The 27,795-nt window shown below is 35.2% G+C and overlaps 3 protein-coding genes across 3 annotated transcripts in view; 2 read left to right on the forward strand and 1 right to left on the reverse strand.

The window, feature by feature from the left end:
• LOC127577722 (uncharacterized) overlaps positions 1-5,359 on the forward strand; it is a 76,854-nt gene extending 71,495 nt beyond the window's left edge. Inside the window, exons 9-10 of the mRNA XM_052029217.1 lie at positions 144-366; positions 3,935-5,359. Coding sequence (XP_051885177.1) covers positions 144-366; positions 3,935-4,071 — 360 coding nt within the window. The 3' untranslated portion in view covers positions 4,072-5,359. The remainder of the gene's footprint in view (positions 1-143; positions 367-3,934) is intronic.
• Positions 1-27,795, reverse strand: part of fjx1 (four-jointed box kinase 1) — a 440,027-nt gene that overhangs the window by 11,782 nt on the left and 400,450 nt on the right. The gene's annotated exons all lie outside the window — the stretch shown is intronic.
• LOC127577724 (zinc finger protein 862-like) lies at positions 3,942-26,893 on the forward strand. Its single transcript, XM_052029220.1, has 2 exons — positions 3,942-4,083; positions 18,384-26,893. Exon 2 carries the CDS (start codon positions 18,416-18,418, stop codon positions 20,564-20,566), a length of 2,151 nt encoding a protein of 716 aa, XP_051885180.1. The 5' UTR covers positions 3,942-4,083; positions 18,384-18,415; the 3' UTR covers positions 20,567-26,893.

Raw genomic sequence — 27,795 nt, forward strand, 5'->3', positions numbered from 1 at the left:
ACACTAATTTAGTTTGCATGTTCTTAGAAATAATTTGCTTGAAATTTGTTAAGACACAGCCTGGTTGGACTTCTGTAATTAAGTGCATGTTTTTGTTTTTAAATACTATGTTCTATAATGTTTCTTGTTGTTTGTATTAAAAGGAAGGTGTACAGCCTGGCTCTGGGATTTCGGTCAGCTGCCTTAATTTAAATTTCATAAGTCCTGCTGAGAGGAGTGACCCAAGCAAACTTACAAGAGCTCTGCTGGAATACTTTTACACTGAACAACATCTGGCTTCACATTGTGCTCGAGGCAAAGGCAAAAACAGTGGGTTCAACATGTCCAGACCAGCTCTTGATCCAGATGTTGTGGATGCAATCAAAGGTACGCAACACCTCATTTATTTAAAATTTCAATCATGGTCATTTGTATATTGAAGCCACAAGGATTACTGAAGTAGCTAAGGGACAGTTTCAGTTTATTTAGTTGGTTACTTGCCTACTTGATCTGTAGGTACTTCAAACTAATGTTTGGTCCCAAAAATAGAAAAGATAAAATTCATTTGCTGGGCTTTGCCTATCCACTTAAAATAGAATTAAAAATGTTAAAATGGAATAAGATTGAGAATACATCTTCAAAAAAAATAGCCTATGCACTTACTATCATTTTCATAACAGCAGGTAGGATGACAGTTCATTTGGGAACGATTTATATTTAAGAATTGAACTCAGGAAACCTGATGCTGAATTAGAGACAGGCCGAAGTGCTTTTTAGAACTGGAATCCTTAATTTGGCCCCTCTTTGGCCTCTCTCCTGCCACAATTCTTCAACCAAGCTTTTTCACAGTCACCTTTCACTGTTGGACTCTCTTGCCTTTCTCCACCAAACCTTGAACCTGAGCCTGACTTTGCCTTTCTGATTGATAGAGTTTGACTCCACCCATCAAGCTGTGATCTCTCCAAGTTGCTGCCTGTGGCCTCCTGTAGCTAGCTTTAAGGCAGGTAATGGCAAATAATGGCATAAGAAAATTATGAAATTCCATAAAATTTTAGAGCAGGACTTCTGTGTCCCTGGGATTTCCACTTCCTTACCTGCCTCAAGAATTGTATTCCACTACTCCCTCCCTGCTTTAAATAATGCCATAGTGTGGATAACCATAAATATAACATTACAAAGTCACAGGAAGTGTAAAATTGTATTTACCCACAGGAAGAGTGAAAAAAGTACCAATGCAAGTGAACTGAGTGGTATTTCAGTATTCTCATAAACTCGTGATCGATTTTAATTTAGTGGAAGGATTTGGATTGTAGGAGTCTGTGACTTAGAACTAACCAATAGAGAGCTACTTAATTGAAGCAGATGATTTTAGAACATAACAAGTAAAAGCAGAAGAGGGCCATGTGTCCTCTCAAGACTTTGCTGTTCAATGTCAGTTCCATATTCCCTTCTGATTTCCTTGAATCACTTAGTGACCAAAAAGATATTGATCCTATCACAAATATATAACTATGTATTCACAGACCTGTGATGTGGAGAATTTTAATGATTTACGAGCCGCTGAGAAATTTCTCCATGTCTCAGTGCTTTATCCTGAGACACCTAAACTCTCCAGGTTGAGGAAGCAGTCTTTCAGCGTCTATCATGTGAATCCCGTCAGCATCTTGTAGGTTTGAATGAGGTCACCTTTCATTCACAGTTCACGATTATAAACTCCAGGGAATAAAGGCCTAAACTGCTTAGTCTCTCCTCATAGAACAACCTGCTCATCGTAGGAATACGATAAATGTACAGTGAAAAGCAAGTATATATTTTCCGGTACAGAGACACAAACTACACATGGTACTCCATGAGCGGTCTCATCAAAACCCTGCACAATTGTAATTACCCTGGGTTGCACAACCTCATAAGGCCTCCAATTTTTTTTCTTATTTACAGCAATATATTCAAATTATTTTAAGAACTTTTGTAGAAAGTTCACAATAGGGAGGTCACATAGAAGCACAAGGATAGGAGTGCATGGAAATGACATTGCCTTAACCTTGCAGGCTACATAATAATATTGGTAAATGGAAAGAAATGACAGACTGGTGAATAATAGCTTGTTCTTCCTTAATTGAACTTGATCAACACTGTTAACGTGTAATAAAGAAAATTTATTCTGAATTTGGCCTTGCTGTCCTCTGAGCAAGGAATGCTTAATAGTTACACTTTTCTTTGAAATAGATATCTTCCCATTCTGAGCATAAAATTCTTTCACCTTGAAACAAAGAAAAAACTGTTAATGTTGGAAATGTGAAATAAAATCAAAAAATAATGCAAGTACGCAGAAGTTTAGAATCTAAGGAGCTAATGCTTTTGCGCATAGATCATTAGAAAATGAAATGTGCAGCAGCTATTTTTCAGTGCTATGGGATCCAAAATCAACTTTACCTTACTCTTGTTAACATTTCCAGATGACAGTTGTCCCTCTAACCTATTTTGGTCATCCCTTGCTATACCACTCTCTGATGTAGTGCTGTGGGATGTCAAACACAATGACGTACAGTGGTCATCATTACCTTCCTTCTCTAATTCCTCCATTGTTCCCTTGAATTCCTCCATTTGCTGCATCTTCTCCTGCTCTCTGTTCTGCTGTTGGGGTGAGGGAAAAACAGAAGGTGGGGGAAGGAGGCGGTTCTTCTCATACACTGCAAAGACAAAACAGAAGAAAGTGTATATGTAAGCTGTGCCCAAAACAATTTTCTGGTTATCCAGCATTCTAATGATGATGTATACTATTGATCAATACAAAGGGAATACAGTAATCACAATCAAATATTGTTAGTGATTTGTGCTGAATTTCATAAAGCCCCCATTCAAGAGGTGGTTTGCAGCCTGGTGAGGCACTGCACTTGAGGACACCTCTCCCTTCCTTCCTGTTCATCACTGCTTTAGCCCAAATGCAGATGAGGGACCTTTAATTGCTTAAACCCTGTGTGTATGTGGGGTGGGGGGTGGTGGGGAACGGAGAGGAGGGCAGTGGGGGAAGATGGAGAGAAAAGATTGCCATTGGTGCTGTGAGAATAGAAGATGGTGTAGGAGAAGGTGGATATGTGGATTCAGTGAGAGTTTTTATGTTTGTGTGTCTGTGTGTGCATTTCTCTTAATGGTGTTGTGCTCACCTTGACGTATCTTGTAAAGTCATGAAATTTCTTCCCACACTGCTCCTTTGAGCAAGAATTGTCACTCCTGGAGGTGACAATGCAGACCACCTCCTGCAAGACTCTGATGGTGGTCGTGGGGGCAGGTCTCCTGGCCTCCTAAATGCATAGGACATGTATTTCAGTTATGAATACTGCCTCTCCCCTACTTCCTCTCTCTTCTCTGGCAGCTGTGTAGCCTATGTTATTGCTTACCTGCTGCCATGGAGATTGTGCCCTTCTTCATTTGCTGTACAGCAGTGTCAGGAGCTCTGCTGAACTTAGCCTTGTCTCTGTCAGGAACCGTGCAAGCCCTATCCTTGTGTGTATAGTGTAATCACACACGTTTATAATTAATTTCAAGTTTTTTTGAGACGGACCCAATTTGGCACCAGTATTCAATGCAATGATGTTTAATATGGCAAATATAGGTGCAAACCAATTTCTGAGCAATTTCTAGGTATGAAATTTCAGAATTTTTGGTTTGTCTTACTGAAATTTTCTTTTTTAGCTTCAGTAAACAATAAGTTACTGGGAGGTTACCGTTGCAAGATACAGTGGAAACTTTGATTATATTTTAACCCCATTTAATTCTATAAGGTGCCTCCATACACTGAATGTGGAGTTATTCAATAAATGTTTTCGTTCATACTTAGTGCAGTTCTTGGGATATCTGGACTCAAGATACAATATTAAGACTGAAGTATCATGATCAAGTAATCCTATTGAAAATTATCCATCAAATTTATATTTCTTCATTTTGTATTTTACAGCATATGTGCAGCTGAAGTTTGCATACGTGATGGACAAGGCATTTTATGCCATGGTAAACAGCAAGTGCAGTGACAGCAGAAAAAAGATTCGTTACATTTTGGGAGTCCGGGACAAACCTGAAGATGCTCCTAAGTAGCAGGAGTTTTGTGTGGGTTTCACAGTGGAAATCGTGGGGCTAACATTGAAGAAGGAGAGAAGATGGGAGTTGGGGTTAATGGGTGTGGGCATTTACCAATGAAGGAGGAAATTTTTGTTTTGTCTACATCAATAATGTCAAACAACCCCTAAATCAATTGATTCTACCAAGAAAGGACAACCTGAAGATTTGATCCATTTCAGTTCTTTTCCATCGTAATAGAATTGGCTTTAAATTAATCTGCTAATCCCTTTGTCCTGATACCCACCACCATTGCAAAACAGTGTATATTTATTTAATTTATTCATTCAGTACACGTACTACAAAAACAGCTGACAACATTGCTACTACAAAATAAAGTGTACAGAAATTCGTTCTTTATTTGTGCAATTTGACTCATATTGGGTGATAAAATTACTTCTGAGGAAGAAAGCCTCGTTCAAAGAGATGTTACACAAATGGCTAGTAACTAGAAATGACAATGATGTTACTGGCAGCAAGTTTGTGATTCCAACCAGAATTATTCTTTCCCATTTCAGTTGTAGTTGTTCTGGCCAAATACTGACTTAGTAACTGATTACTTGAGAGTTAGGTATGTAGTAAATTAGAAGCTTATTTTATCCTTCAGAACATTCAGATTGTCTCGGCCTTTGCATCCATCCCCAGCAATTGTTAGGTATGGCATATTAGCAGTAAATGAAAAGCACAATAGGGACACATTTGATTTTTATAGTTTGCTGCTGGATATACTTATTGATTGCACTTAAGCAAAAGCTGAGAAACGTTGTCACTGAAGTGAGCAGGATTTGTTCATTGTGCATCATTAATGCATTTAAATTTGCTGGCTCCTGGCAGAGCATTTGTTTTCTGCTGGCAGAAAGTGTTGCTGCTGCAAACCAAGTGGTAATTCAACACATTAACCTCCTAAATATTGAATGTATCTTAAGATAAAATGGAAATTTTACTGATGACACTAATTTTTTGTAGTGTGTTTAAACATTTGTTCATTTTGTAGCCTCTTAGTTTGCATTTCTAAGTCTCCATTTGTTGGAATGGACATGTGAATTTGAACAACTCCACAGACCTGGTTGTGGATGGTTAAAATTGTAGAATCCAACTTTCCATTGTGAGTGACCATTCTTCCTATAGTTAGTCACCTATAATAAAGTAGAAACTCACTAATGTAAGGAAGGTCAAAAAGTTCATTAGAAACATGAAGAACTGATACGTAACAAAAATAAAGTTGGTTTCTTTCTGTACTTGAGGATGGCAACCCGTTTTTATTTGTTGTGGTAATTAGATTAAAGGTTGATGTACAGAGGATAAATTTTTATTTGTATTTGCACAAATAGGTGCATCAAAATATACGAGGTGTACAGTTCTAGAGGTACATTCTATTGAGGTAAAATAACAACTTTTAGTTAAAGAAGTAATCTAATTTCAACTACATATATAACCATGGTTAAAGTAGAAATAAAGATCTTTAAATACACATCAGGGCACTCTGCTTTGAAGAGAAAATAAAAAAAGTTAATATTTGTGAGAGGAAACTTATTATTCTGAGTGGGAAGTTCTCCATGAAATCATACTTGTCCTGCAGAGTATGGAATTATGTTATTTTATACATGTTCAAAATATTATAAATAATTACAAAAGTGGTCATTATCTATGACTTGATTCATTTTCATGCACACTACTAGGTAACTGTGATTTATTCTGAACTTGTTTCCATAGGAACAGAAGAAAAGCTATTTAGGCCTTCAAAGCTGTTGAACCATTCAAGTGGTAATGGGTGATCTAACTCCTCATACTTTCTATGGATTTATATCCTAGAATATGTTTAAATAGCAAAATTCTGTCACTCTTATATTTCAAGTTAGCACATGACTAGGCATCAACTATAATTTTGGGAAGCAAGTTCCAAATTTCTGGTGTGTTTAGGATGTGTTTTTTTGAACTTCACTCAGAACCATCTGGTTTTATATATTTTACACCATAATTCATAGTACTAGATAGCTTAACTCCCAGAAACCGTTTCTCTCAATGTTCCGTATTGGTTCCCCTTAAAGTCGATTAGAGGGGAAATCAGATCCCTCTTGAAATCTAAATTCCAAGATTTTCAACTATGTCTATGCCTTCAAATTTTAAGCATTAGAATCCAGCCATCTTTTTGGGAAGTCTGCATTGTACTCCGCCAAGCCAGTGTGTCTTTGTAATGTCCAGATTTGGAATACAGTACTCTAACCAGGGCTTGTATAGGTATAACGTGGTTTCTACTCTGTTGCATTTTGATTCTCAGTCAGTTCTACAAAATTTAGTCAGCTTTTCCAGTTATTTTCTGAACGTGTTCATGATATTTTAGTGATTTCAGTATAAAGATCCCCAACTCTCTTTGGACAACCACTGTCTTGATTTTGTCACTATTTAGTAAGTATACTGGTTATCCTATGTAGGATCTAATTGTGTGGCCTCTTGAAATACATTTACCATAATTTGTCCTGTTCACACCTTAATAATATCTCTTTATAATGCTGCCTGGTTTTGTTCATTAGCAAGGTTGGATGTGTGGTTTCCTATGCCTTCATCTAGGCCCTTAATGAATATGGCAAATAGTTGAGGCCCCAATATGAATCCCTGTGGACATAATCATATATCCTGCCAACTTAAGCATTTGTCCACTATCCGTCCACTCTGTCTCATGCTGCTTGGCCAATTACCAAACCAGATCAATAATCTGCCTTCAGTTCCATGGGCTTATCAAAGAAAATAAAATCAGGTTCATGATAATTTCTGTTTGATCCTTAATTAGAATAATTGAATGTGAAATACAACAATCCATAATGTTCAGCAGGTATAACCAGTAACCTAACTCCATGTTTAGTCCCCTACTTCTATTGATTTAAGTAATCCGAATCAGCAGTGTTATGCAGTGAATTCAATTGGTTTAATCTCTCTAGGTTACAGAGGGAAAAATTGTCTAGGGATTCTTCACTTTATTGTCATCCTGTAGCTCATCCTAGAAGAATATATATAGAAAATGCCTCAAATTTGAATAATGGCCTCTGATAAAATATGAGCACGAATGATGGAATATCCCTTGCAAGTTATTGGTGTCTACAGGTAAGTAGAGGAGAAAATGGTGACGAAAGATCAGCACAACAAAAATCATAGCTGTAAAAGAGATGTCTTTCACTGTGACACCGGAAAGATAGAGCAGATTGAGAAAAATGATAAAAGAGATTAAAATATTGCTGTTACTCAGAACTAGAATCAAAACTAGAATGTATTTCCTTTCTGTTATCCAATGGCGTGTTGCAAATAATATATTTTTAAAGCCAGGTATGGCTTAAGAATGTCAAAAATACTGTGCTTTGAATGTTACATTTTAATTTTTGAGAAAATATAGATGATACATTCTGTTTTAATGCTTGAAATTGTTGTGAATTCATTTACTTTTGTTAAATATATATATACTGAAATAGTAAGGGTCTAGATTTAGCTTAATTTAATCAGACATCTCAAATGAGCTTGTGTTCCAGTTCCATTTAATGGGACAGGACTGCAGGAATAATAATTGCATCAAGATTAATTTTCTGGACAAAAGTTTGTAAACGATAGGGATTCTCTTTTACATTTTTCCCACTCTGTACAATGGGAGTTTGCCTGGAATACCTCCACCCTTGGTTTCCAAGTCCTCCTAAAGACTGGGTCAAGTTTCAGTAAAGCTCCAGTTAAAATTTCTACCTAATAACCCTCCAGATCTGAACAAATTTTATTTCTGGTTCTTGGAATTACTTTTCATTGTCTCAAGAGTGACAGTTATGGCTCCAGGTTCCGAACAAGTGTTAAAAGCATTTGCTAGATGTTTCTATGAAGTGGAATTTAGTTTAATTGCAGGACTGAAAAAAAGTGGAATATTTTTCAGCATAGTCAGGAAGAAATTAGCTTTTGTTGTGTACCTTTATGATTGTTTGTATGTCTTTCACTTATTAACATACTGACAGACAAACCATCTATATGTGACAACTCTGATATTATTAACTGTCAAAGGCTTTTTGATTTTTCAGTAGATATTATGTTACGCTCATATTTTAGAGAAAGTCAAAAATTGTTTATCTATCATTGCTCATGGAGGGGAGCAATGTCCATGTTAGGAAGAAAGAACTCATTTGCATGCAGTGTCACCAGAGGTCATGCAAGAAAAGAATAGAACAAACCAGATAGAGGGTAGAGCACACTATATTAGACCAGAGATTTGTCCTATAAACAGTACTACATGTTTTGAAACTCAAATCAATAAATTCTGCTATAGGAATATGACATCACAATTTCCTGAACTACAAGTTTACTTCATGGCTCAAAGTAACTTTGTATGCAAAAAATAATTGGATTTTCCAGGTAATCTGAATTAAACTACCATAAAAATGTTTCATTGAGATTGTTGGCTGATGGCAAATTATGGGCTACATACTCTTAGTCATTAGATTCTGATTGACGTTGGCTTTACTAGTTTTATCTAGGGCACTTCTGCCCAACACAGATTTTTATCTCATTGGCCTGGACCAGATTCAGTCCTGTGTATGATGTGAAATATTAGTACTGTAACCAACTGCAATAGAAAGTGCTACATTTGAATTAAATTGCATTTATTGCTCTATATTCAAATGCCATTACCTGTTGAATATCTGTGACTATAGAATACATTTTTATGTTGATATATTGCAATATGGGAGGACTGCTTCTATATGAATTACAGTCTACATTGAGGAAAATTTATAACAGTTAAAAGGCCTATGCAAGCTGAAGTTCTGAAATAAGAACAGAAAGTGCTGGAGATTATAGTAGCTCAATCAGCATCTGAGAAGAGAAAAACATATCTTCCGAGGAATATGTTAGAACCCTTCTGAAGAAGTTCTCCATCTGAAACATTAATTGATATTTCTCTTATGTATTGATTGATTTGTATTTTTTAAAATCTTCAGTTTTTACGATAAATCTAAAGTACTTTTCCTGGTTTCCTGCAAAGTGATTCGCAGTCACGAGTGTAGAGTTTAATCCGCCTTATTCTTAGACATTGTCATTTGTCAATACGAGAATTAACAAGGACAATAACTTACTCTCACTCTATAGAATTTCTGGTAGTGAGATATTCAAGCCACTGTAACTTAAGAAAAGTTTCTGAAGAAATCATTAGTAAGTGGTTTATGTGTTGCAACTGATAATGATTTCAGCCACAGTAACACCGAACTCGTAACAAATTCAGTAAACAATATCAAATTGTTGGTACATTAGTTCAGTATAAGAATTTAAGTTTTTATTTTACAATCTGTCATTTACTTTTAGATTTGTACAAAATGGAGAACATTGTGGCATTTTGATATGATCTGCAGTGTTTTATATGTAAAATTATTGTGATAAACCCATTAAAAGGAAATATTTATATTATGACATCAAGCACCCTGATACACCCCATAATCTCTCCATTGCATCATCCGTTTTTCTCTTAAATGATAGTCAATGAGTTTTCAGCATTTTGTCTGGCAGTACATTCTTGATGTCCCCCCTGTAAACTTTATTCCCCAGCCACTAATTCCATAGTCTCTCCCTGACCAAGACTGAATCAGACTATTCTCTTGTTGCCTCTGGACACACCTAATTCAAACCAGTCTTGGCTGGCATCTCACCTAGTCCTTTATCTTTTGTAAGTGAACTCATTCAAGCCAAGTTAGGGAGAGGCCTGCTCCCATTTCTGCATCAATAATACTCTTTGGCAGGAGATAATGGAGAACAGTTGTTTGGGTTATCCTTCCTGCAAATTTCCTCCCCCACCTGACATCTGGATTCCATTTGAAAGTCAAGAATAAAATTTGAGTCACATAGAGAATCAAATAAGTATCCTGCACTGCATTATTTTAACCCCATAGCATTATTATAAATTTGGAATACTTCCTTAAGAGTTCCCTGCTGAAATGTGTTGCTGCTACTTTGAAAATCTTGTAAATTATTTGTTAAAGTTGCTGGAGAATTGAGCTTTTTAGTTTACATTTTGGGGAAAACACTGAAGCAATAATGAAGCTAGAGTACAAATGTACTGGAAATGGCTTATTTTGAATTCTGAAGGAATGGTATCATTAAGCCATATCCCAGTTTACAAAGCTAAATCCAGTGCCATTATCCTACAATCTGAACAGGATAAAAGCAGCTTCAGATTATGGTGACTGCATACCTCCTATTTAAAGCAGAAGTCAGGGAAGAATTGTTAGAAACAGAACTAGTCTGACTTCATTATTTGTCTTCCTAAAAATCTTTGTGTATCTAACCGAAATGTCCCTTTTGTAGCGTACTGTAAACTTTTAACTTTCACTATTCCATTGAAGGACATCAACCTGAAATGATAATTCTGCTTCCCCCTCCAATGCACTTTGACCTGCTGAGTACTTACAGCATTTTACTTTTTACTCCTTGATCTTATGATTGTTCTGCCCTCACCTCTTTGTTTGGGTCAGTCCAATAAAAAGTCCATTTTTTGCCTTACCTTACCAGTCCTAATAAACTATTTTTTTTTGTTTTTTAGCAATGATTGATTTGTGTATTTTGGTGTGTTTGTTTTTTTTATTGATTTCATTTATAGGTTCATTGAAATATATTGGTGTACCTCTGAATTAGTATTTAATGAATCAACTTATGTGTGTAGCAGTTGTTTACAGCATCTCAAAGGACTTTACAAAAATAGAGATGGAGTGCAAGCTAATGAAATTTTGGAAGGTGGAGAGAGAAAGACCAATAGTATTATAAAAGAGATAGATTTTGGACATTTTTTGAGAAGTTGAGTGGTATTATTCAGAGATTGTACTGTGTCTAAGGGAGTACTCTACTATGAAGTCCATTAATAGTTAAGGGAACTTTATCACCAGAAAAGATGCTACCACATTCTCTATATCAGTAAAGTATATATGAGACCCGTGACTCTTGTTAAATATGAAAATCATTCAGTTTTGTAAATCAGTAATCTATTGGGAAGCAGACATCACTGAGATGAAACGATGAAGATTGACGCTTTTGAAAACTGGACAACCTCTGGAATTTGTACATTGTTAACTACAAGAAATTATTTTTTCTGAAATTACAGTTACAGTCAAATTCCTGTAAAAGATTAGATTAAGTCTTTGAGAGAGTTTTCTAAATTAATGTTCTTGAACTATTCTACAAAATATTACTGTTATTACTGTATCTTTGCTTAACTGTTATGACTTCACTCTACTAAGGCTGTCCTAACTACCTTCCTTATCCTTTCTAAAATCGGTGACAATTTGCTTCCGTTTCTTTTACCAGACTCTATTGTGTTTTCATTAAAGTGTTAAGATGGGGATTGGAAATGTTAGGTGAGTACAGGAAAAGTGAAATACAAATTGAATGAATAATATTTATAAAATTTTCTTCAGCTTATTGAGAACTCTCAATGTATGGTCTAGAATATGGCTTAACCAATAGCTTAAGGCTCACTGCATTGTTTTACATATGTGAAAGAAAGGTGACTTGAAAGTGAAAATTCCCATACCTCAACAATTCATTTCTCCTTGTCTCCACTCCTCCTCCCATCCACAGGTTGACAGGTGCTTTTGTGATCAACGATTTCCAGAGCAAAACCAATTCTCTAGATTATATCCTTGACATGTCACTTAGAAAAGACAAATCAAACATTCAAGATCATTATCACTTCCATGGAGATAAATAAACTTATCTCCATTTGTTTTCATTGCTGTTTACTGTGCTTTGTACATATGTTGTAGGTTTATGATTTTATCTTTGCTCAGCATATTTGCGTTTTATTGTCACACTGGTGATAAATTAAAATGAGTATTTAAAGATGAAGATGTACTTGTTTTTAATTCTTTCACTACTTACTTTAAAATTTTTTCCCCACAGTGTATCCTCTCGTTACTCATACATGAGTCTTGGAATTGTGATCCAGTTGTGGGGTAGGGGGGAATGTAATGGAAGTTCTGAATATTTTTGCTTTATCGTATGTTTTTTGAAGAATAGAAAACTGTGAAGATTACGATTGATAATAAGAAAATGAAGAATTAAAGGAAAAGGTAAGGAAATTTTAAAATTCGCTGCAATGAGTGAATAGTTGTGAATGTGTAAAGGAAATACTGTTGACTCTGCTTCAGATTCTGTCATATACCCTGAGAGCAACACCTAAGTAGTTTATAAATATCATTTGAATCAAGTAAATTATTGGTGAACTTTGAGTGTCATTTGTGAAGATTGTGCGTTCAATTTCCATTCCATTGATTTGAGCACAAAAATGTATGACAATTCAATGCAGTGTTATGGAAGTACTGTACTACACTGGTACTCTTGGACAAGATGCTGAATTGGGGCCCTATCTGCACTCTCATTTGCATGTAAATGATCCCAGGTGTTACTTGATCAATATTTATCCCTCAATCAACATCACTACAGAAAACCAGAATAATTTGTCATCATAAAATTTCTGTTGATCAAAGCATGCTGTGTGCAATTTGACTTCCTTTTTTACATTACAGAAGTGGCTTTGCTTTAAAAAGCGTATCATTGGCCATAAAGTGCTTTGGAAGTTCTGGTGTTAATCAAGTCTTTCTTTAATCTTTAGCCCAGTTCCCCGATATTTGAAGATTTCATCAAAAAAAGGGCATTAAATGTTCCATTGTTTGGAAGGCTGAGAAATTGACCATAATATCACACATTTCGCTAGGGTTGGCAATATAGGTTTTTTTTTGTAGTTGCAACATTAAACTTGTTACAAATCAAAATTTGTGTTCTAAATAATTGCTTAGTGTGTACATAATTTTACATATCATTTTGGCAATAACACTGAAAAACAAAATCTAAATGTTGGGTGACTGAAATTCTCAATTCATGGTGATGCAAATTGCAGTTCTTTGTTCTTTAAAGGACATTTGATTGCGTGTAACTAATTTCATGCAGCACTTCAATTTCCCTATTCTGGTTTTATTTCCTGGTGATTATGTAATGGAGGATGAAAGTGCTTCCCTCTAATATGAACTGCTGTAGTTTTTCATAACACATGATGTGGAAGTGATTGGAATGCTGATGTTTATGCCCAAATTTGAGGTATGATATATTAAAATTGGATCTGAAAGCTAAAGTTAACTTTCTGGATGTCCTTTTATTGCACAAATAGTGACAAGACCTACGACACGACCCTATTGTAGTTGTGGTATTTTAATGCCACTGAATGTTTGAATTAGAGACTGTAAGTTGATGATGTGGTGGTACTTGGCTTACTTGGTTTAACTTGTAATACCAACTGTACCGTTGCAACATTGTTAATAAGCAGTATAGGATCATGAGATAACATATTATGCAAATCTGGCTGTCACTTTGTTGCCTGTTTTAAAATCTGTTTTGTCTTTACCGCTAAAATATTAATGACTATCTCATTTCAGATAAGCTTCTTAATCACACCAGAAGTCGAATGAAAATCTGTAGCTACAAAATGAGAGGAAACCCAGAATTGGGACAGCAATCAAACTAGCTCCACATCTTATTAATTAAAAAAAAAGCTATTAGTTTATACATGTACTATCTTTGTGCTAAATCTTCTTTGCTGTGTATCCACAATGATCCTGTGTGCATAACAAAAGTTTGCATTTATAAAGAGCTTTTAACATAGTAAAACACCTTAAGGCACTTTACAGGAATGTAAGTTAGTCAAGAATTGACACAGAGTCAGTCCTGTTCACAGATATGCATTGAAATTTAAAATTGCTGGCTTTTGGAGGACTACATGTGCACATGTTAAATGTTATGATACAAATGTGTGCACCCATGCAAAATTAAACTTTTTTTAAGATGACTGTTGGGGCAGACTGTACTCCTACTTGCTCTGCCTTGTGCACATCCCTGTTCCAGTCAGTAGAAGCTGGATTTCCTGAAGGAATCATTGATGATTTGTAGCTTCATTTAGAGTCATATTCCCCTCAAAGAGCTTACACTGAGAAAGTAATCCAGAACTTTCAAGTTTACTAATGTTTTGTGCCAATAGTTACTCAGCTCATCTACTCTGTGCAGTAGGAACACATGGCATTCAATTTCTTTACTCTTTTCAGCAATCCTGATACATCCAAATTATTTGTACATATCTTACCTAAATTTAAAAGATTGTGTTTTGCTGTTATATTCTTGTATTACTGATACATGAAAGAATTATCTACATTTATAAAGCAAAATTAATAAAGTGTTAGAACTGGTACCTTTCAAAGCTTTCAGAAATATATTGGGATGCAATTTTCATTTAAAAAATAGGGAAATTAACAGCTATCTTAATCTCATTGCCAGTTATATGAAATTCGACAGCCACATTTGGCAATCACACATGTTTGGTTATCTATAAAAATCTTATGTGTTGTCTGAGATGCATTGCACTTCCAAAATGCCATACTGCCTTTAGACTTATCACTTAACTATATTTAATGGAATAAAGTTACTGTGTTTTACTCATGGGTATAGATTAGAGTCACCATAAAATTGTTATGGCTTGTGTTTTCCAGCTTAAAATAATGCTGTAAATTTTAATTACTGCCAAGCAATCTCTAATTTTAACATTAAGATTGACGTTCACAAGTGGGAACAAATGCTGGAAATGTTCAATGGGTAATGCAACATTTGTGAAGAGAAACATTTAATAACTCATCAGGACTATGAAGTAATATTCCTTCAATGTATAATTATTGTAGTTTTAGTTCTTAAAAAAAGTAATTTTACTTTCTCAGTCTTTTGTTTTTCCCTCTGAATCAGATTTTTTTTTCACTTTCTGTACCTGATATTTGAATTCAGTGGCTGAATCATGTTCACCTGTGGCTGGCAATTCCATAGGGTCTTCCTTGTTCTGATTTCTATGTCTATGCATTGAAATGCAGAACTCCCAGATGAACTGAAGATTAGATGTGCATTTGATCTGCTTTTCCTTTCAGTCCAGTGGTAAAGCACTTTGAATCAGGCCTATCAGCTGTGGTCCAGCTATGGTTTATGTAGATAGTGTGAATGGGGTCACCAACCATGTGTAAAAAGTGCCAGCAAGTGGTTTGTTTGTTATTGTTTATGTTTTTTTTTAATTAATGAGACTTTTAAGTGCTTTTTAATTTTATTTTTATTTTATTATTTTATTATAATTTGTATTTTAATTAGTGAAGCCTATATAATCTGTTCAAATATCTCTCTAATTATCAAGTGGTATTTTGAAAAATAGTTCAGGGGCCTTTGACAGCCATAAGCTGGATTTTCCAGAGTTGGCGCCTCAGAATGAGTTGCTTGAAGCTGGGTTGCTGCACAGTCACCCTATCTTGATCAGGTTAATGCAGCAGGTAGATGGCACTGACATCAACATTACGGAATGACCTAGATGCAGTACGATTTGGCCTATTATTTCATTTCACTCTTCCTGATTCAAATTCTGCATTGTTCATTAATCATTCTTCAATTTTTTAAATGTTAAAGCACCCCTGTCTGTAGTTCTGGGTTAGAGGTTTGTGGATTCAGGTCTCTCTTCAAATACTAAAAGCACTAAAATCAAGCCTGATGCCACACTGGACATAATCAATCCCCATACTTTGATAATGAGCTGAGGAATTATCTCTGGTGTCATGGCTAATATTTATCCCTCAATCAACTTTAGTAGGACAGATTATTATATTGCTATTTGTGGGAGCTTATGATTTTCAAAATTGGGTAAAAAAAGTACTTGGGATAGCCTGAGATTGTTTACAACTTTTTTTCAGTCTGATCGGTTAAGGTTATTTGTCTGTTCACACAAGTCTTGTCCGTTCAGGGCGCTATTTTTTTTTGGATTGTTGGCTGCTGGGCACTTACTGCGCAAAATGAAAGGCCATGGGCAAATAGAAATCTAATGGCTTATGCTGTTCATTTCCCACTTAACAAAATCTAACCCATTACCTTGCATAGTTTGGTTTGTTTTGCATCAGAATTAGAGTTCAGTGTTCTTTTGCATATGTTTTTAATTCTCATCTATAAAATAAAAGACTTGTACAATGACTTGTGATAGTTTTTCTATCTGAAGAAAATTGTAATCTTTACTTGTTTCATTGCTTGATGTTATTTTTCTTATGCTACTGACAATGAAACTGTTGCAGTCATTCACATAAATAAAATTTTAAAACTGTCTAGATTTGCAATTATGCTTTGTTTCCTTAGTTGGCTCCCTGACAACAGCTGTCTCTAGGTTCCCTTAATATTTTTTATCCAGTTTCGTTGCTGGTGTTTTTTTTGAATTGGTATGTTCCTCCCTACAGATCATTACATGGAGGTTGCTTGACTTCCACTTACTGTTTCCATTCACACTCATGACGAGAAAATAATCTTTGCATACAAATGAATCAAGATCATAATCAATACTTTTGCTAAATTATTAGATGAAGTGTATCCTGGTGTAATACCAGTCATTCAATGGGGATATTAGAGGATTTTTCAATATCACTCGTAGAGTTGATATGTATATGGTAAAGCAGAAGATGTAATGAGTTGTTCACTGATTAAGAAATATTTGTAACACTTTAGCAGGTCAACAAATGGTATCTCTCTCTCATAAGATTCTCGTGTATGTATGTTTTCCCTTGTATGTGTGAATAATATGTTAGTGTTACCTATTACACTGTTCATTTTGTTTGTATGTTTGTGCCTTAAACACTGAGAGAGGTTTTAAGGTATACAGCATAATATTGAATGTACTATGACACAAAATAAAAGGATTTTGTAATAGAAGGGTTTTAATAGATGGATGTGATTTATTTTCTCTGCATGTACTTTTTGTATTTTATCTGGCTGTGTAGTGTTTATGTTACACAAATGATGTACAAAAGAGAAAAGTGACAAATCATATTCTAGGATTTGTATGTTCAGTTGCAATAAAACAAAATGCAGTATATTTTCTATTTGTTATAGATGATGGTAATCTAATATCTTAATTTTAGGTTTTTAAATCTCAGAGCATTAGTTGAATCTCTTTGTGTTGGTATAAATTGTTAATGTACATGTGTATTAAGGATTTATAATAAGCATATCTTTTGGAGACCTGCAGCGAAAGGCATCATATATACAGTTGCATTGAGATGTGTTTTCTGTAGATTACATTTGTATAAAGTTGTTTTACTTCGGTGAAGTAGTTTTAAAATAGATTTAGTCTCATAGCATATGTCACTGTAGCAAAAGGAATGGTTGTCTTCCTTGAAGGATTGCTTTGAAGGAATAATGATCTTCATAGAATTAATGAGGTTGTAGTTTCATCATCTGAAAAGTTTTAACACTTTCCACACTATTTCATAATGTTAAACTTATTTTCAATTGGTTAGATAATTTAACTTCTTTAAACCTTCTCTAAACTGTAAAGTTGTGCAATGTCAAACTCTGGCTTTCAGAATGGTTAAGAACTTCAAAATATTTCTCTGGGTTGGAATGGTTTCAGAGTTGCAATGGTAAATACATTATTATCGAAAAAAAGAAAATAACTATTTGTTCTGCCAATACGGGCTTGTTTTCCTGTCAGAAATGCAGTAATCAATGGCACCCAGTGATATTTATGCAAAATGTCAGGGTAACTTCAGGTGTTTTGGAAGATATGTAGTTAAACTCAAATATCCAAAAGTTGCCCGAGTTGCTTCGTGGAAATGGCATCTTGCTTTCTGACTTATCATTGGCATGCATCGAATGGCATGAAGTTGATGTAATTTCCTAGTAGGTATTCACTAAACTCATGCAGCAAGTTAATTATGGTCCTTTCTAGTCTAAGTACTCTTTTAGTGACATAATTAATGTTAATTACTGCTAATTAATTCACTGGCACTAAATGTTAATGATTCCCAGTTCAGAGTCTAATTTTGTAGATTTAAAAAATATGATTTTAATGTTTTATAAATCCTTTCTATTTCTCACTCTTAATCCATTCTCTCTCTCTCTTTCTTTATTTCTTTCAAATCCAATTTGAAATTGAATTCATTCACTATGTTATAATTTCTTCTTAGTCCTTACACAGTTCTTTGCATAATCTTTCAGCTTGATTGATCCCAAATGCCCTGTTTCCCTTGCTGCAACATTGTCAGCTTATGTTTTTAGTGACCTGCCGCGTAAGAGAAATTTACAACCAATTCAGCAAGACTTAGTCTAATTAATAGTAGACTGGATTGATTCCCTCCTACAGCAAAATATGATCCAGTATGATTGTGATTAGATTTAAGAAAAAAGAAGTTAAACTTTTAGGTTCTGAACATTTTTTTTCTTTTTCCTTATCCTAGCTCAAGAAGGACAGACTCCTGTCCCAGTTGTCATGGATGACACAAGTGAGCAGGAGATGGATTCAGCTGATGAGTCGATGTCCAATGAGATGCTGGCTACAACAGATGAAATATCGAAAATATCGACTGGTACAGGCCGGAGGATCAGACGCTTCAAGCATGAGTGGCTGAAAAAGTTCTGGTTCCTGCGCTATTCACCCACCCTAAATGAAATGTGGTGCCATGTTTGTAGGCAGTACACCGTTCAGTCCTCCAGGACATCAGCCTTCATCTTAGGTTCTAAGCAGTTCAAAATCCACACTATCAAGCTTCATGCCCAGAGTAATCTTCATAAGAAGTGTTTGCAGCTTTATAAGCTGAGGATGCATCCAGAAAAAACAGAAGAGATGTGCCGGAACATGACGCTGTTGTTTAATGTAGCTTATCACATAGCCTTTGAAGGAAGGCATTTTTCAGATTTCAGACCATTGGCTGAACTGCTGAAAAAATGTGACTTAAAGATTGTTGACCAATACTTGAACGAGGGAGACTGTCAGACATTAATTCATCACATTGCAATGTCTCTTCGTGAGGACCTCTTTGAGAGGCTCAGGGTGTCCCCATTTATGAGTGTGATTTTGGATGGGCAAACGGATGACTTGGTTGCTGATAATGTTGCTATCTACATTCAGTACATAACTAATGAAGGGCCAGCTGCTACAGAGTTATTGTGCCTACAGGAATTGAGCTCTGCAACAGTGGATGGTTATACTCAGGCACTGGACAGAGCCCTTGGGGGCATAGGGATCAAATGGAAAGAGGAAAAGTTAATTGTAGGACTGGGGGTAGATGGAGCCAATATGACAACAGGACTAAGGGCAGGTTTAGCCATGAAGATCAAAAAAGCTTTGCCTTGGCTACTCTCTGTCCCATGCGTGATACATAGGCCTCACCTGGAAGTATTGGATGCTATAAGTAATAAGGAACTAACCTGTTTGGAAGAACTAGAGAATAACTTAAAACAATTGCTGAGTTTTTATCGTTATTCCCCCAAACTTATGTGTGAACTAAGAGCTACTGCAGCAACACTCTGTGAGGAGACAGAATTCCTTGGTGACATTCGAGCTGTCAGGTGGATCATTGGAGAACAGAATGTCTTGAATGCATTGATCAAGGATTATTTGGAAGTGATAGCTCATCTTAAAGATGTTAGTGGTCAGGCCCATAAAGCAGATGCTGCTGCCATTGCTTTGGCTCTGCTGCAATTCCTGATGGACTATCAGTCAGTTAAACTTATCTATTTTTTGTTAGATGTCATTGCTGTACTCACACGGCTGGCATTCATTTTCCAGGGTGATCACCTTCTGATTACCCATGCGGATGACAAGATTGAAGAAGCCATTGAAGAAATAAGTAGATTGGTGGAATCGCCAGGAGAGTATTTACAAGAGTTTGAGGAGACGTTTCATGAAAACTTTCATGGTGTTCCTCTGAAAAACTTAAGAGTAGCAGAAGCCAAGTTTAATTCAATAAGAGAGAAGATTTGCCAAAAAACTCAACTCATTCTAGCTCAAAGGCTGGATTGCAATAGCCGCACAATTATTAGAGCATGTCAAGTGTTTGATGTTGCTACATGGCCCCAAAATGAGGAAAACCTGATGAGTCATGGGGAAGAAGAAATTATGCACATATATAAGCACTTTGAAATAATTCCATCTTTTACCAAGGAAATTGGACTGGATGGCAGAGACATTCGGGGTAGTTTATTGCAGGAATGGAGAGAGCTCAAGTCTGAGTGTTACAACAAGAATGGTTTCAAGGAGTTGAGCCGTCACATTTTTAAGTATAAACAAAGATTCCCAATACTAAATAGGATCATTCAGTTATTGCTTGTTCTGCCAACTTCAACAGCAGCTTGTGAGAAGAGTCGTGGTGCCTTTTACCGGATTCGTAACAATAACAGGTCTCGACTTAGCCTTGACCAACTCAATGACCTTCTGACTATTGCTGTTAATGGACCACCCATTGCAAATTTTGAGGCAAAGAGGGCACTGGACTGTTGGTTTGAGGAGAAGTCAGGAAACAGATATTCTTTGTCGCCAGAGATGTTAAGCAGAGTTACTTCACTGGATCAGAAACCAACATTACATGGCCTAGACGTGGGAACTGATTGTCTAACGGATATTCATGAAACCATAATGTAACTGATTGGTGCTTTTAAATAGCTTATATATTACATTCTCAATTTAATGGGAATAACCCAAAATACATTGGTACTTTATGAAAATGGCAATTTGTGACATGCAGGTACAGATACCAGACCAGCAAAGTCAATGGAATTTTGGTAATATTTCACCAGTAAGCCATTGCTGCACCAACCTATAGAATCCAATTCCTAGATTTATTGTCGCCTTTGGAAAATCAAATATTGAAAGTTCAAATAATCTGAGTGAAATGGTCTGCTAAAATTTTGGTACTGTTTTGTCACCAAAAATATTGACTGCAGTTTGCTTTTAGTAATGCAAACATTAGATAATAAGCAAAGTCATTCTAATTTTTCTTTGAAAACTGTGGTTATTTATGCTGCCTAAGATTGATACAGGGGTCACCTTGTTCAGTCTTTAACTAACCTCTTATTTACATAAACAATAAATAAGCATTAACAATTAGTGACTCATGGGACAGGGGAGAGGAAGGTAAGGAAACTAGTTATTTGTGGGGTTATAAGAGATATAAAATGCATAGCCGAAGGGATTCAAAAATATATGTAATTACATTATTTTTTTAGATGATGATTATTGATAATAGATGGTCACGCTTTTTGTCAAGTGAGCATGTCTTAAAAAAAACACCAGGAAATGAACAAATATATCAAGGGGATATATCTTCCTGTCTCATTTCTTTATTATTGTAGGAGGAAGCACACATTATCAGGCACTGTATTAGCTGACCATGCTCAACTCTGTTCAGTAAACTAAGCTAGACTATAAAACTATTGACAGGTGTGCTTATATAGGACTGGTGATAGAAATTATTTTCATGTCTGAGATAACTGACAGACTCAACCCAGTTGTAACTGGATGAAAGTCTGTGCTTGAAACTGTCCTGAAATTAGATGAAAGTGAGATTATTTTGATAATTTCAATTGGAAAGTCATTTTAAGAATGGTAAAGTCATATAGCAATATGATGTATTGCGAGATTAGTATTTAAACATTATCTTTCATAGCATTTGTTGAAAGGCATAACTTACTTATAATGCCAGATGCTGTCACTGGCTGTAAAGCACTTTTATTACATACTTTGACATGTATAAATGCCACAAAAATCACACTGCATTTTGTTTGACAGTTCTTAGTCATGCTTTATGCCTGTGGTTTTTACTCAGAATACAGTTCTGCACAAAACTTTATTATTGTTGTTAAATCAACAAATTCACATGTTTAAGCTAATTTTTCTTCAGAAATCTCCAACTGTGAGAATGAAACTTTAGTTGTACAGCAGGTATGAATTTTGACAGTTCGAAATAGAAATCTTAGAAGAACAAGAAAAGAGATACTTTATTAATGTAATAATTCTGCATTAAATTAACTTTACCAGTAGAAGTACGATTCCTGTCTCCAGGTGCCATTGGCAATGGCCAGTACCCTTTACCAATTAAATATGAAAGGCTGCTATTTCCAGGTGCCCTCAATGTAATATTTACCAAATGAAATGAGGCTCATGTTTTTGCATGACCACAACAAGCCTTTGCCAATTTAAATGCTGAACAGGCATTGCTGGTACCTTTAACTTATATCCACCAACTAAGGTAGGATGTCCAATACTTTTTTGGAATGTCGTGTGAATCTTGATATTACGGTGAGTACTGTTATTGTACAACCATAGATTCAAAGTATCATGTCTTATTTTAAGAAGGCAACTTAATTCTCTCAGTCTTTGCAACTCAAGTGACAAAGATGTATGAAAAACATGCAGTTGACTGTTCTGTCTACTCACTTTACTGAGTAATTTGCTGAATACATATGAATTTAATCCTTTATATATCAATTGCATGGTGCAAATTTTAGAATGCAGGAAAACTTTCCCTGAGAATGGATACAAAATGATAGCGCCTTTAATATATTAGAATGCGACAGGCAGTTTGAATATGGCTTAAACATCAAAGTGTGGATGAGTGATTAAATTTGTATTGTATAGCCTTGCTAAGTACTAATTTTTGGCAGTCTATAGTGCAGATATCCTAGATAAGAATTAAGAAAGTGCATTTTTTAAAACTGATTACATTATAGTGAATTCATAACTCTGACTATATACATAAAGTTTATTGTGAAAATGTTAGTACATTCTTATAGAGTTGAGCATGTTAATATTGGTTCTAAATATTAAGATTGAAGCTGATTTTGCTAGCAGATCCATTTCTGTAATATACCCCACTCATAAACTATATTTTCAAAATGACTTGTTTAGTTACTTATATTAGGTAATATGCTTACTTATGAGCTAAGCTGCTGATTGTCTTAAATGTAATAAGTTACAAGGGATAGAAATTTACAAAAGCCAGGAATCCTCCAGCAATTAAAATGTTTTTGGTTTCTAAACAAAATATTTGTGCAGTTTGTGGTTTAATCAGAATCAGAGTTATTAGTGGACATATTTCTAATATCTGCAAATGTGGAACAAAGAAGATGTGTTTAGTCAGCATAATTAATCCCCAGTTTTAATATGGTTTGTATATTTTTAAATGCATATATATTTTTGTAACTAAGTGTAAAATTGTTATATTTTAAGTTACTAAATATACTTGTTCAAAATTGCTTGCTGCAGTCTAACAAGTAATTGATAGGTTAACAAATGCTATGAACTAACTGATTAATAAATTAGTTAAGTAATTTTTATGCAGAACTGATGAACTGAGAGTATATATTACAGTTTAAAAGCATCAAAATGGTCACCATGGCCATGTTAGGATTTAAGTGATACTCTAGGGGCCAGAGATTGATTAATTGGAGAGGAGAACAATGATGTAGATGCATAGATACAGCTAAATTAAGGCTACCATGAATGCAATAATCTGATCAGACACAATTATATGGGTGCCTGGAGTTAGCTATCTTTCCAGATTTGCCTTTTTATTGTTCATATGATATGTGTGAATCATTTTGCATACAAAAATTGAACTATGTGGAGATAGTAGAAAAAATATCAAGTACTGAAGGGTCTCTTGGCAAGTTCAAATCACATTTCAGTTACCGTTCATATAGTTTGTATCATTGACCTCTGTTGTCCAAAGCAACATAAGGAGAGAATGGCCTTACCAAACAGGACTCTGTATTAAAATTTCATTTGGATGTTGCCATTCACCTGGAGACAAAAGCCACATGAATGACGTACATTGTATTATGCAATATGATTGGTGATGGTGTCACTCAAGGTGCTGAAGACAAATTACTGTATATTTACTACTGGGCTACATATATGATTTCTTTTTATTGTTTGGTTAATACTGTAGATTTTTTAAGCACGATGTAGCATATATTCATATTGTGTTTCCTTCAACAGAACCCATTTCATTGTATTTGCAGGTGAATTTTTAATCACAAATTATGCACCTTTTTTGCAAACTTATTTCTTTCTATTTCTTTGTTGATTGATTTTAATTTTACATTTCTTCCCCAATACCATTAACTTTCTTGTTAACAACCAAACCTCTAGGATCACTATCAGCAAGTTGTCAAGGACAACTGCTGACTTTCTTTAAAGATATCGTCCATTTGATGAAGCTCTTTTTGCTTCATCCTGATCTCCTCCTTGATAAGAATATGTAGAGAAGAATTGTGGATTCAAATCCTTCCTCTCAGTTGATATTTGGTTTGGTAGACAGGTGCATTGCAAGTCTGTGTCCTATGGATTTATTTTTGCCAATACATCATAACAGTCAAAAGAAGAAAGTAATCATGCGACATAAAGTAAATCTGAGTCATTGTTTGAAGGTTCCTTAGTAACAGTCAAATTCAGATTTTCTGTTAAAGCACCTACCAATTAGCCCCTATATTTTAATATGATTTGAAGTAAGTTGTTTGAAAAACAAGAAACTTATGAATAGTTCATGCACCATTTGGCTTCATTTGAGAGGTAAATATGTTTAGTTTGATTTTTAAAATGATAGAGTAAAAAGGATTCTGTTTGTATTTTTGTTTCCAACTGGTCCTTGTTTACCTTTGTCATCTATTTCTGAGTAATCCATTTGTCATTTACCTTTGTCATCTATTTCCTACAGAGTGTTAGAGGGTTTCCATATAAAGGAAGTGCAGCTGGGGCTTCAGCATTGTGGGTCCTTCAGGTCCAAAAGATTTTTTTTCTTAAGGTTGTGTCAATAATCACGTATAATGTTCATAAAAAGCAATTTCCATTTCATACAGAAATGAAATTCAGTATTGATCTGGAATCGATATTCAACCAGATGCCAGAGCAAGAAAGAGAAAGGAGTTTTACACTGTTTGCATATGACTGTAAGTTCAGTGAATTGTATGCAAATGTTGGACTTATTGCCCAGCCGTAGGTTTCAAACCCAGCTAGCCTTAAGATAAATGTTTAATGAGCAGGGATTCTCCATTCTGAACATATGCATTTTTAACATAGAAATTAATGTCCATTCATTAATCCAGGCAGAGCCCTTTGCTGGTAGGAGAATTCTAGGCTTACATATTGCTACTTAATGGCAGCTGCTGGTTTCAGACTGGTAAATTCACTGTAAGACGCAGCTTGCTCCTTGGTTTTTGTAAACACACTTTTCCTACTGGTTGCAAGCTCAGTTGGTGATTGTCCCAGACAGTTTCATTTTACTTGGCTTCGCCTTGAATTGTTATCTGTTCAGTTTGGCTCACTTTAAGATGCCATTCATTGACATCACCACGTTATGACTTCAGTGTAGATGCTGGATCTGTTTATCTAAAAGCTGTGCTTATCCAAAGTAGGTTGTGAATTACCTTTGAAGTACTCTAGTTCTGAAGTAGCAGTTTTTGCTGTGAATTACGTTTAAGGTATTCTTGATTATATTTACCAGAGGTCTTGTGACTACTCACAACGAATTCAGCAAATTTACTTTGATGGTGATGCTGTGTGCAGAATAATTGAATTGTACAGGAGAGAAGATGGTCATTTGATTCAAGATGGCTCTGCCAGCTTCTTGAAAAAAAATTATCAAACTAGTCCCAAACTAGTCTGCTCCCAAAACTTGGCAAATATTTCCATTTCAAATATGCAATCAATCTGTTTTGAAAATTACTGTTGCTTCCTTTATTCTTTCAGAACTTGTGTGTAAACAAATATGTACACAGTTTCTTTATGCCATTGTCCCTTCATCTCTCCCAGTGATCCTTTTACCAGTTATCTTAAATTTGTGGTCATTGACCAACTTGCCATCACTCTATAAGAATTCTTGATAATTATGAACACCTTTATTACATTTTCCCTTAACTGTCTGCATGAAGGAAAACATATAACTGGTCTCTTATCTCTGGTACCATTCCTGTAAATCTCCACTGCATTCTTACCAAGGACTTGACATATTTTCTCATATTTGCTGCTTGGAATTAGACACTTTATCACCCACCAAAGCGCAATATATAATTTATAATGGCTTAAGATACCTTTCTTTGTTTTTCTATCCTGTAGAGTATAGGGCAGTGGCATTAATATGCTATTTAGCCCATTATCAAAGTAACAAGAGTGGGTCAGAAGGCATTGATTGTGCAGCAAAATTAAAGTAGCCTGAGTCTAGTTTCATGAAGGTGCCTAATTACAAAAAAAGTACTGATGAATCATTTTCAAAATTTACAAGCTGGTTTTATAATGTTCAAAAGTAGATTAGCTACTCAAGAGCAGTTCCTCCTAGGCATCAAGAACTTGCATTTCTTGGTGAAATCCTTGGAAGATCTCAAGTTCAATTTGCACTCTTCTGTCTTACCTGATCTCTGAGAGCACGGCAGCAAAGATCTCACAGTTCCATTAGTCTGAAGAATCTAGAGGGAGGAAACAGCCAAGGTTAATTTCTAATGATGATTTACAAGCCATGAGTGAGGGAAGAAGGAAAAAAGTAAGAGTACATCATCAAAAATTAGACAGAAAAATTCTCACCGTTGATAAATTTAGAATATAAAGATTATAATCAAATGTAGATCAAATTGTCATTGATGCCATCATGTAATATATTAAGATTTTAAAATCATTTATAGTAAAAATAAGCAGTGCTAATGATCTGCAGAAAAAAAAGAGGAAATGCTTAAAAATTCAATGAGTTGTTTTTCTCAGTTTGCAATTTATTGAACTTGTTGTACTCTTCTCCAGAGGTTGCAGACTGATTATATGTAATAGGCCCGTTTCCTAAGTATGCTCTTCCTCCTCCCTCCACTGCACTAAGCCATAATACTTCTAGAGGTTAATTTTACTTTTCATGTTATTATAGGTTCTGTTCAAGGAAGTACAGTGTGTAGTTTTTTTCTGAATATTCAGACTATATTTCCTGTTTAATTAAAATTGCCTGTGTAATCTATATGTTTAATAAAAACAATAACATGTTTAATGCTGATGATTTCAAATAAGTTGAAATGACTTTCCTCTAACATAAAGTAAAAACAGAAAAAGTTGGAAATACTCAGTGCCTATGGAGAGAGAAATAGAGTCAATGTTTCAGTTTGATGATCTTTCATCAGAACTAGGTAAAATTAGAAATCAAACATGCTATGAGCTATAGAGAAGAAGGAAGGGTGGAAGGAACAAAGGTGATCTTATTGATAAGAGTGGAGACCAAGAAGGACTGAATGACAAAGTGGCAATGCTGCTGGCTGAGAAAGGATAATGAAGACTTGTTAACTGCAGCTGATCAGCTTGGAAGATATGCAGAGACGATGAATGGAAAAATGTGGAGTGAAAAAAAATGAACGGTATGATACAAAACACTGCAATTGTTGGAAATCTGAAATAAAAGGGAATACTGGAAATTCTCAGCAGGCAAGACAGCATCTGTGGAGAGAGAAAAGTAGTTAACATTACACATTTATCACTTTTCATAACTAGCCAGCTCTAAAACAAACTGGAAAGACTGTTATCTGAAATTCTTGAATTCAATGTTGAGGCTTTAACATGCATATTCTGAAGATGAAATGTAATTTCTCAAGCTTGCACTGGGTTTGATTAGAACAGTGTAAGAGGCCAAAAACAGAGAGCTCAAAGTGAGAGTAGGTCAGAGAAATAAAGTGACAGGCAACTGGAAGCTCAGCTCATGCATATTGATTGAATGGAGGTGTTCCACAAATTGGGGGTGATGTGTATGATGGTGGAATTTGAAGGTGGTGGAAATTACAGAGAGTAATCCAATGAACATGGTGGCTGGTGGGGATAACTATCCTTCCTCTGGGTAAACAGATGGCCAG

This window comes from Pristis pectinata, chromosome 14 (genome assembly GCF_009764475.1).
Source record: "Pristis pectinata isolate sPriPec2 chromosome 14, sPriPec2.1.pri, whole genome shotgun sequence".
Classification (NCBI taxonomy): domain Eukaryota; kingdom Metazoa; phylum Chordata; class Chondrichthyes; order Rhinopristiformes; family Pristidae; genus Pristis; species Pristis pectinata.